Source organism: Papaver somniferum, chromosome 5 (assembly GCF_003573695.1).
Source record: "Papaver somniferum cultivar HN1 chromosome 5, ASM357369v1, whole genome shotgun sequence".
NCBI lineage: Eukaryota > Viridiplantae > Streptophyta > Magnoliopsida > Ranunculales > Papaveraceae > Papaver > Papaver somniferum.
Genome location: NC_039362.1, coordinates 176,431,540 through 176,442,298, shown reverse-complemented (window position 1 = coordinate 176,442,298; position 10,759 = coordinate 176,431,540). Strand labels below are relative to the sequence as shown.

General features: G+C 37.7%; 1 protein-coding gene across 1 annotated transcript; it reads left to right on the top strand.

Annotated features, from left to right (window-relative positions):
- Positions 1-4,116: 4,116 nt before the first annotated feature.
- Positions 4,117-5,454, top strand: LOC113280136 (F-box/kelch-repeat protein At1g57790-like). Its single transcript, XM_026528794.1, has 3 exons — positions 4,117-4,367; positions 4,486-4,763; positions 4,811-5,454. Exons 1-3 carry the CDS (start codon positions 4,117-4,119, stop codon positions 5,452-5,454), a joined length of 1,173 nt encoding a protein of 390 aa, XP_026384579.1.
- Positions 5,455-10,759: the final 5,305 nt, after the last annotated feature.

Here is a 10,759-nt window from a genome sequence, read left to right as displayed (position 1 = left end):
CGTAACCTTAGAGGAAGTTTCTGGAAACATCTAGAAGGATTGTTGGCTAAGTCAGACTGGGAATATTCTAGAATGTTCCAGGATGCTTGAAGGGAAAGTTATACTCATCTCGAAATTGGGGTAAAACCCTAATCTGCAACATATGAAAAGGGGACTTCACGACCCTAAAAGGTACGCAGTCTTCTCTACAAAAACTCTTTTGGAAAACTCTAGCTAACTTAAGCATCGGAAGGTTTTTTGTAGGTACCCCCAACATTGTTTACATGAAGAGAAAGGTAGCAGTTCGATCCATATCAACTTCATCATCAGATTCGTGTTTGGAGGTAAAAATCTTTTACCTTACAAATCTTTTACCTTACAAACATAGATGTAAATAATCTATGCACAATATGTATATTATTAAACCACTAGAAATTTTGTCTCTTATAGATTTTATTTACTTTCTAGTTTGTTATTATTGATGATGCTTGGTTTAGTTATTAGAATATTATATAGAGTTATTGCGGTTTACTGCGTTAACGAATTGAGGAGCACCTATTCTTTAGATTTAGGACCCACATATCGAAGTTGCTTAATGATAATACATAAGGTAAAAGTAGCTCAAAAAGACCAAATTTGACTCTTTATATTTTTCCACCAAGATTGCCAGCTCAAAAAGGACCAAATTTGACACTTCATTTTTTGCCATTAAGATTGCTGATGTCAAGATATTACAATGGTAGAATTATTTGGTGACCATACCAATAATTTCAGCTCAAAACTTGTCAACATCAAAGTTTTTATCGATCGAGAAAACCTTTGAAAAAAGATCTCAAAACAAATGTAAAAAAAATGAAGTAAGAGGGAGGATTCATGGACAATTTTATTCACTTCCTATCTCAAAAGATTTGCGTCAATTTTCTATAAAGCTCGAACGACAATATAAAAGCATTGACCTCCTCATTTACTGGTCTTCTAGTATGAGTGATCCTAAAAAGACGTTTGGATACCAGAATCAGAACCCGATTCCAGCATTTATAAACAATTTGTCGCATCTAAACTGACTGATAGCATGTTTGGATAGTACATCATAAGTATCTTTTCTACTACCAAAAGTCGAGAAATCAAAAATCAGTTTGGCCGTCAAATTTCAAAATGAATTTTGGAAGTCGAAAAGTTAACTTTTTCTGAAAAAAAATAGTCCAGAAGTCGAAGTCAGAAGCAGATTTGTATCTGAACGCCCTATTAACTTTTTTTTTTGTTTTTAAAAGTCCAAATGTAACTTCCAGATAGGGGTGAGCAAAAAGTCCGGAACCGAGAATTTCACCCGTATCCATCCAAAAAATTGCGGGTGAAATCCAATCCGTAAGATCTATGAATCCGGCACGCGTGAGATTCTCAAATCCGTATTTTTAGCGGTTTGGTTGCGATTTGAAATCCGCAAATTCACCCGCACCGTAGCTACTATACGTTTCTTCCATCCTTCTTTTTATCCTGCACTCAATTCGTATAAATCACAAGTCACGTTTTTAAGCTCTGAACTTGAATTATGATTATTTGTTCTTGCCATTTTTTCTTAGACTAATGGATTTTCTTAACCGTCCCCTTTTCTTGTTCTAGTGCTTTGCTATCTTTGGTTTAACTAGGACTCACATGGGCGGGTATAAGCTAAAACCAAACTCGTACTCACGGACTGCGGTTTTTTATTTCATAACCAACCCCGCACCCACAAACAGCGGGCGGATTTTGTTACCCGCCCGCTACGGGTTGGGCGGGTATGGGTTTAAACGGGTTTAAACCCGCTTTATATTCAAGTATTTAGAGTAACTTCTATTGTCCTTGATTAAGTGAGAAAAAAAACTAAAACCCCCAAAATATTCATACCTAAGAAGTTCACATATGAAGATTAAGTGTTGAATCTGTTGATTTTTCGATTGTTGTCGATTTCTGGTGAAGATTCGAAGTTGTTATTGTCGATTTTTGGTAATTGTTGTTCGTAGGTGAAGAAGAAGGACTGAGGAGGAAGAAGATGAGAGGCCAAACATAGAGAAGAGTGTAGAAAGTGAATGAGGGTTTCATAATGGACGGTTAGGATTAGTTTTATCTAATGGTATATAATCTGCTGGTTTTTTGGGCGGGTATTAGCTTAAACCAACCTCGCACCCACAGACAACGAGTTTTTTTTTTTTCATAACCAACCCCACACCCACAACGGACGGGTATGAACTAAAAATCCACAAATTTAGCGGGTACGGATGGGTTTGGGTATCGTGGGCGGGTCTTGTGCAGCCCCAGGTTTAACAAAAACTTATATCAGTTTTTTTATCTCGAAATACTTCTGTTCAACTTCTGTTCACTTTATATATCACAGGAATATGGTTTTTATTTCTTCTTTATATGAAGACCCCGATCCTCTATTTAAATGAAAGTTCATTTCTGTCTAGCTCTGCTATTCACTTTTTAATTTCGTCTTTTAGTTATTCTGACTTCTACTTGTAATCCATACACACTAGCACCTACGCAGTACTTGTATTTCTATTCCTCACTTAATCCAATCTTGAACGTAGAGCGAGACGATTTTTGATTACTTGATTAAATTAGGTGTATTTTGTAGAATTAAGTTTTGTTTTACTAAATCCGCGTTTAAATCGCAACCGATCTGTATCACCCGCTGATTCACGTATGTCAAAACCATGGACGATTGGGCAGGACACAGTTAAATTTTCAAATTCCGGAACTTTGACGGATTGGATGCGAGTAACCCCTAATCCGCATCCGTCCATCCGTTGTGCAACCCTACTTCCGGAGCTGTGGCTCATCTGGGTTTAAAATGTAGTTAAGTTTAAAGGCCCATGTCATAGTGCAGGATATGATCTCGCAGGGCCTATTCCGGTTCAAACGCTCAGATGGGACTTGTGGGGGCAGGGGAATTCTTTTCAGCTGGTCACAGGATCGACTCTCGCTAGCTACATCAATATAATGGGAAGAAAACTGCAATACAACATAGAGAAATTCCCAAACTCTCAATCTTAGGGTTCTACTACGATTTCGGATTCTGGAAAGATGGACCAAAACCTAGCAGTGGATGAAAGAAGTGGAAGGAGACACTCACCATTACCACAGTTTGCAGCACCATGGCTTGTGATTCCATTTCAAGAAGAAGGTAATCCACAAAATCAAGCTTTTTATAACATTTGTGAACCAAACAACAAAACATGTAGAAAATCTATACCTGAAAGAGTTGTAGTAATAACTATTTTCAGAAACCATCTCATCAAGGATGGTTAATCATTGTTTTTCGTGATGAACACGATAGACGGGATGATGGGGCTTTTTCTATTGTGGATTGTGTTTTGTCCTCACCGCCGCTGAAAAATGCTAGTACTGGTCTTGTCAATGATTATAATGATTCAATTGTTTATTTCCTTGTTTCGGGATCTGTTGATTTGATCGTGTATTGTCGCGTTGGTGATGAGAAAATGGAGAAAAATAGAGATTGATAAAGGACTTGTAGGTGACAGTGAAATTTGTTCACTCATTTGCTTTAAAGATAGATTATTTGTGTTGTGTTCTGATTATCATCGTCAGCTCGTTGTTGAGACAACAAGACTAGGTTGTGGTTAATGGCAACTGCAAGATGAAACTTAGCTAATATAAAGACAACTCTCTTTATTGATGTTTAGAAAATCTCTCAAAACTAAACACAAGATCTAATCTTGCTCATATGATCAACCACAACTTTGGTGATCATATATATATATAGAACTATGTATTCCTTTTTCTAGTCCTATTACCTTATTACATGTCTTTCCTTTTCTTAGAACTAGATGACTAATTCCCTTAGAATTACATCAATTTCCTAATCTTGTCTTAACCAGCTTGTTAGTGACTTCTATGTTGAAGTTTAACCAACAGTGGTGATTTCGATGATATTAGTCTTGAAATTAAACTGTTAGAGGTCAGTTGTATCCATTCGGGGGTTCCATCTATAGGAGGATACTCTAGCCAAGGTAAAGTATACTTTATGGAGTCGGATGAAGAAATTTACATGATTGATATGGTGTGTTTGGACAGAAGAGGTTATGTTAGTTATTTTGTTGTCTCAATAAAAATATGTGGAGGTTGGATTTCTCTAAAATGTCTTGGGAGGAAGTGAAAAGTTTAGGTGATACAGTGCTGTTTCTTGGCGATACTACTAATGCATGCTGCTCAGCGGCTGAGTTGGGTCTTAGAAAGGGTTATCTGTATTACACCTTGCCCAAAGATCAGTATTTATACATGTTTGATGTAGAGGACAAATGCACTACAACTATCTTGCCTTGTTCCAAGTTGCCAACGCCATGGTTCTTGTCGGGGTGGATAATGATGCCTCCTCTACCAACCGTCAGGTAGTATCCTTTTCAGTATCTATTAATTTCCTCCGCCTTTATTATGCAACGCACTGGATTGATCAGGAATGGAATATTTTATTGTAAAAATAACTAACAAATCGATTTGAATGTGTAGTGTTGCCGCTGGAGGAAGAATATTGGAAAATATAAGCAATGTCAGACTAGATGATTACATGATAAAGTCGAAGGAAATGGAAGAAATAATAAGTAAATCTGACAATCTGAATCTGAGGAAAAAACAAAACGAGGAAAATCTAGAAGAACCAGGGCCTTGGATGGTTATTAATGAGGACATTGTGGACTTGATAGCAAGTCATCTTCATCCGGTGGATTTCTTACATTTCCGTGCAGTTTGCAAATCAAATAAGGTTCCAATAATGAAGCAGATTTATGGTCTATAAGAAGCACTTGTTTAACTCCATGGCTGTTGTTTTCAACAGAAAATGCTACTTGCTACAATTTTGTTGACCCAATGCACAATAACGAGAAGTACCTCATGAACCTCCCTGAGTTGCTAGCAGGTGCCATAATTCATTGTCAAAAGGGTGGTTGGCTATTGATGTCAAGAGGTAGATTTACCTTATTCTTCTACAATCCCTTCGCCAAAGAGACCATTCAGCTTCCGGAGTCGCAATGTAGTTATGGATTTTCTGGTATTTCATTCTCCTCTTTACCAACTTGCTCGGACTGTGTAGTTTTTGGCATTACGCAACAAAATGAAGAAGAGATTTGCATTTACGTCATTAAAAGGAGAGCTGACAGTTGGAGATTTCCTATATTTGAAAATAGTGATTTGGAGAACTACATGCCAACTTTTAACGAACCATTTTTTCACAAGGGTGCTTTTTATTGTGTAGATTATAACGGAACCTTGGGAGTTTTTAATGAGCATAAGTGGAGTTGGAGTGTTCTCAAACGGCCTCGTGGTTTCTCTAATGCTGCATATGTTAGTTTCTTGGTGGAATGTGAAGACGAGCTTTTATTGGTGCGAATTCTTGAAATGTCTGTTACGATATTTCGGTTAGACAGCTTAAAGATGGTCTGGCGGAAAGTTAAAAGTTTGGGGAAACATATCTTTTTGTGAATTTCACATCATGTCTCTCAGCAGTTGCCCCCAAAAGTTACATGGAGAACAAAGTCTACTTCCCAAGAATGCACGAGGAACGTATTTTATACTACTCGCTTGAGACAGGTAGTTATCATTCAGTTGGAAGTACGCATTCTGCCAATGATTATTTTGACACGAAGTGTTGGACAAACTGTAGTTGGATTGAACCTAATTGGTCGCATTCCACATCTCAAGAGCTCGATTGGCTTATCAAGAATCCTCTGTGAACCATAAGTAGTTTTTTTTCTCTAAGTCTATACAAGGATCTGATCCGTTTTTTAGGTGTTTATGTTTATTGAAGTTGAACATGAGATGCAAACTTTCTATGAATATGTTATAGAGTACTTAAGGAGTTTCAGACGACATATAGTTTTGGTGTCAGATTACTGCGATAGATTGGTCTAATCATTGCTTCTTGATACAATGTCAAGCTGAACTGTGGTTTCTTTTTTCAGACAGGAAAAAAAACACACTTTTCAGGGCTCCAAAGGATATATACATAGCAAGTGAACCTACATTACTGATGTTTCTACCTAAGGTTATGCGGATGTAGCATTTAAATTTTTTGATTTTTCTATGTGCATATAAATGTATGTATATATGTATGCAGCAGGATTTTGAATCAAAGTGCCCGGGACGGACATGTTTATAGTTTAGAGGAAAGCTCACCAGGGGCATCATTTCAAAGAGGTTTTTGTTGGTTCTGAGACTTGGACTCCTCACTTTGAGGTACATAAGTTCATCACTCATTATACACACAAACCAATACAGCTTCCTTTATATAGTTAAACTTAGGGAAATCTCTGGTGCATTTTGAACTTCTTTAAATATCTACTCAGTACTGTGTTTAGTTGCTTGGGTGTTAAATATCAATATTTGCATTTGCGTAGATCTTTTTCAGAGATTGTTCAGGCATGACTTGTTAGTTGCTATACTTGCTAGCCAATTCAGGAACTTCTTACTCGCTGAACGAATAATGCGTTTGCTCATCAACTTCACATCATATGTAGTATGCATCTGAAGATTTTTGGTGGAATACTGGTGTTTTCTATTGTTCCTTTTTTTTTTTTGGGGGGGGGGGGGGGGGTGTGTGTGTTGAACTCTGCCAATTGCAGCTTCCGTCATTGGAATACATTGTGCTGAAAATGGCTTTAATTTTGTTTATTTTTACCTTCAGTGGAGCCCAGTTGTCATGGAACAACTGTCGGCTTTTGAGATGTGGCTTGACCATGGATCTGAGAATAAAAAACCTCCAGTGTCATCGGTTTCGGGCACTGGTCCTTCTTAGTCGATTCCTTGATATGGAACCTAAGCTGTTGATCTGGTAATTCATTGTTTTCTGTTGGCACGCGTCACCTCTTTGCTTTCTGTTTCTGAGCTAACTTCCTGTGATGACGTCTTGTAGGCCTCATCTGTTGGAATCTTTCCATATGTTCCTTAAGTGCTACAAAGTACAGCAGTGGAGTTAGAGGCATATTATTGTATTCGTATGGACGAAGATTGTTGCACTCGATAAGGTACCTTCAGAAAAATTCAAAAATAGCACGCTAAATTATTTTCCCGTCTCCTTCATTACTTCAATTAGTGTGCAATCTCTACTATATTATAGGGATTTTTTACTAACTACTCGTCAATTTCTTAATGTTACTTTTCTCTCTTGTGTAGATTATCAGTCATGTCAGGAAAATCTGGTGAAGGATGGCGGTAAGAATATTTTATTAGGCTTCTAGATGGCATTGATGCATATCCAGAGCAGTGCACGATGACAGCTCTTGTTCTGGCTGTTATTGTGGATTCTCATAGATGAGGGCAGGAAGCCTATGTTAAAGCAGATTTGATTCATATGTGCTTGAAGAATCTTCAGCTTACAAATAACACACACGATGCTCTGGGGAAACTGTGGGAGGGATGACACGCAGAATATGGGTTTGGGTGCGGATGCATCTTCAATTTTTGCAACACTACTGTCAGAATCCCATCATGAGGCTTGTTTCTTTAAACTTTGTTTTCCGCGAGACCATTTACTAGTGTATTGCATTCTGCAACTTCATGGCAATAAAGTGAAATTCGTGGCAGGTCAAGATGTCTGCTGTGTTTGCTTTGGGTTTCTTGACACTGGATCAGACTCGTTTGGAGATAGTCTTGGTGGGTGTTAAGATTTTGATGAAGATGAAAAGGTTAAGGATGAATTGGATATTGTTATAAGTCTTCTGAATGTCGTTTCAGATGGAAGTCCCGTAGTTTCGCCTGAAGTAGCTGTAGGTCAGTGACTTTCTTTTACTTGTTTTACTGTCCAATGCCTGAATGATAAATGAGTTAAATATGATTTCGACAGCTCTTGCACGATTTGCTTGCGGCCATTATAACAGTTTACACTCGGCTGCTGCAGCATAAGTACTTTAAGCCATTCTCCAACTCTCTGCTGGATTCTTTACCATGATTGACTAATATTAGTGGTCAAAGTAGTGGTTATCCTAGCACTAGCCAGTACTTTGGAAATAGTGCATTATTAGACAAAATTCATCTCAACATTATGATTCTAGAATACTGTTGAATGATGCCGCGGGCAATGGGATTATTGTTCATTTCAAGGGCAAGACCTTTTGAATGCGAAATGTATTCGCAGTGTGTACTGACCATGACTTGGACGTAAAATAGTCACAAGAGTTGATATGGGGTGACCTAAGTTTACTTCTAATGTCTTTATCCAAAATAAAACCATGACCCTCCCAAAGAAACCATGGTGCCCAAAAAAATCGTTCTTTGGAAAGCCTCATACTCCAACCCTTTAATTTCTGGATTACTCTTCACGCGTATAATTCACAGCCGTCTATGGCGTTTAGCTTCAACAGACAGTGATTAGTAAAGTATCAACCGTTGGATCAAATAATCGGTGGCCAAAATTTAACCCTAAATTCAACAGGCAAGTCTTTTGACTTGAGTTCTAGAACCCCGGCGGCGTAGGCGAAAAAACCCATCTTTCTTCTCCGGTCTGAGATCCCGGGTGTTTTAGAATACTTCAACTAAGAAGAAGCTCACACTTATACAATTTTACTTCCGATTCATTTTTTATCAAAACTAGGGTACGACCCGTGCCATAACGGCCCGGGTTTTTATCTGTTGTCGGTAAGAATGACCATCGTAATCTTCTCTTGTACGTAGATAATATAATACCTACATTTTTTTTCTTGTTGTTGACTTGATTAGACATCAAAAATTTGAATTTGTTGCCTGTTGGTAGTTTATCTCTTAGCCATTTAATGAAAATTGTAATAAATTTATAAGTTATTATAACGATGTATGTAAAAATTGCATACTATTTTTAACTGCAAAAGTCATTACTTCAAAAAAAAAAATATAATCACTTTATAATGATACTAGGTATCACCCCGGCTTACGGCCGGGGCTCAACCTTTTTTCAAATTTTGTTTACTGGTTAGTATCCTGTAATGAACAGAGTCGTGTTTAGTCAGTCGAGTCATAATAGCCGGAGCCTACGGCCCCGGCCATGGATTAAAGAATCTAGAGTCAAATATAGTCCCCGCAATAAAATTATACGTGATTAGGTTAAAATCTAGAGGGTTGAACCTATAAAACAGACCTCCTGATGTTTTGTTGACCTATCAAATTAGACGCGGTTACACCCTTAAATTCTATTTGAGCTTATAGGCGAGAGACTCAACCTTTTTCGAGTTTTTTTTACTGTTTGGTTAGCCAGTCAGTACCCTCACACGAAATTGTAATCAGACCGTAATAATCGGGATCGTGTTTAGTTATTCTAGTCATAATAGCCAGGGCCTATGGCCCCGACCATGAATTATAATCAAATATAATCCCGTATTAAAATTACTCTTGATTAGGAAAAACCCCGATATTTTGTAGGCTTGATCAAATTAGACTCGGTCCCTTAAATTTTCTTTGAATAACGAAGAAGATAAACAATTACCTTTCTTTTTATTTTTTCGTTTGGCAGACAACAAAACCCCTAACAGTAAAAATTGTTTTACTGTATAAGGGATCCACATTATAAAAAGAAAAACGCGCTAGAGTCCTCACTGATTCTATAGATTAATCCGTGGTTTTGCATTTGTTCAGAAAAATAACTTCGGTTTCATTATGACGGATTGCGGATGGGTTAAATAGAGTCTCAAACTTCTTATAATAATTAGCTGCTCCATCCCCAGTAATTACATGTAGTTGTTTCTGGGTTGTACTGTAAGACACATTTCCCTGAGTGATCAATTAACCCGGCAATGAAATCATTAATGAATGGGCGCCCCACAATTGAACGTGAGATATACTTTTCAATCCATACCAGCGAAGTAATAACAAAGGGTACAAGACATAGTTTTTGAATTATTAAAAAAAGCAAAACATAGACGCAGAGTGCATCTCATGAGTTAAATAAACCTATCGTAAGTAGTATAAAGTACGAATCATTATTCACTCCAAGATGGTCTGCAGTCACATAAGGAATCCTATATTCTTTCCTAATTTGGTGGTCGGGCAAACCTAGGGTCAGACCCATGTCTAGCTTGAGATTAGGTTCGGCAAGGGCCGTGACATAATCTACGCCGTCCAAAATAATTAAATCGCAAGAGATCAGACGGAGGTCTATATAGGACATATAACGAATCAACCCGCACCGTGGGATGACGAAATCAAGGGTCAGATTTATCAGTCTACACAAACAACACTTCTTTTTATAATATAGACTAGGTATCACCCCGTCCTACGGCCGGGGCTCAACCTTTTTCAAGTTTTTTTTACTGGTTAGTTTCCTGTAATGAACAGAGTCGTGTTTAGTCAGTCGGGTCATAGTAGCCGGGGCCTAAGGCCCCGGCCATGGATTAATCTAGAGTCAAATATAGTCCCCGCAATAAAATTATCCGTGATTAGGTTAAAATCTAGAGGGTTGAACCTATAAAACAGACCTCCTGATGTTTTGTTGACCTATCAAATTAGACGCGGTTACACCCTTAAATTCTATTTGAGCTTATAGGCGAGAGACTCAACCTTTTTCGTGTTTTTTTTACTGTTTGGTTAGCCAGTCAGTACTCTCACACGAAATTGTAATCAAACCTTAATAATCGGGGTCGTGTTTAGTTATTCTAGTCATAATAGTCGGGGCCATACCATGAATTATAATCAAATATAATCCCGTATTAAAATTAGTCTTGATTAGGAAAAACCCCGATATTTTGTAGGCTTGATCAAATTAGACTCGGTCCCTTAAATTTTCTTTGAGTAACGAAGAAGATAAAAAATTACCTTTCTTTTT

What these genes read in the sequence shown, in the direction of transcription:
- LOC113280136 (XM_026528794.1), top strand. Translation starts at nt 4,117, where the DNA reads ATGTCTTGGGAGGAAGTGAAAAGTTTAGGTGATACAGTGCTGTTTCTT. An exon ending in CCTCCTCTACCAACCGTCAG is followed by an intron (nt 4,368 to 4,485) that starts GTAGTATCCTTT and finishes TTGAATGTGTAG; the next exon opens with TGTTGCCGCTGGAGGAAGAA. An exon ending in AATAATGAAGCAGATTTATG is followed by an intron (nt 4,764 to 4,810) that starts GTCTATAAGAAG and finishes TGTTTTCAACAG; the next exon opens with AAAATGCTACTTGCTACAAT.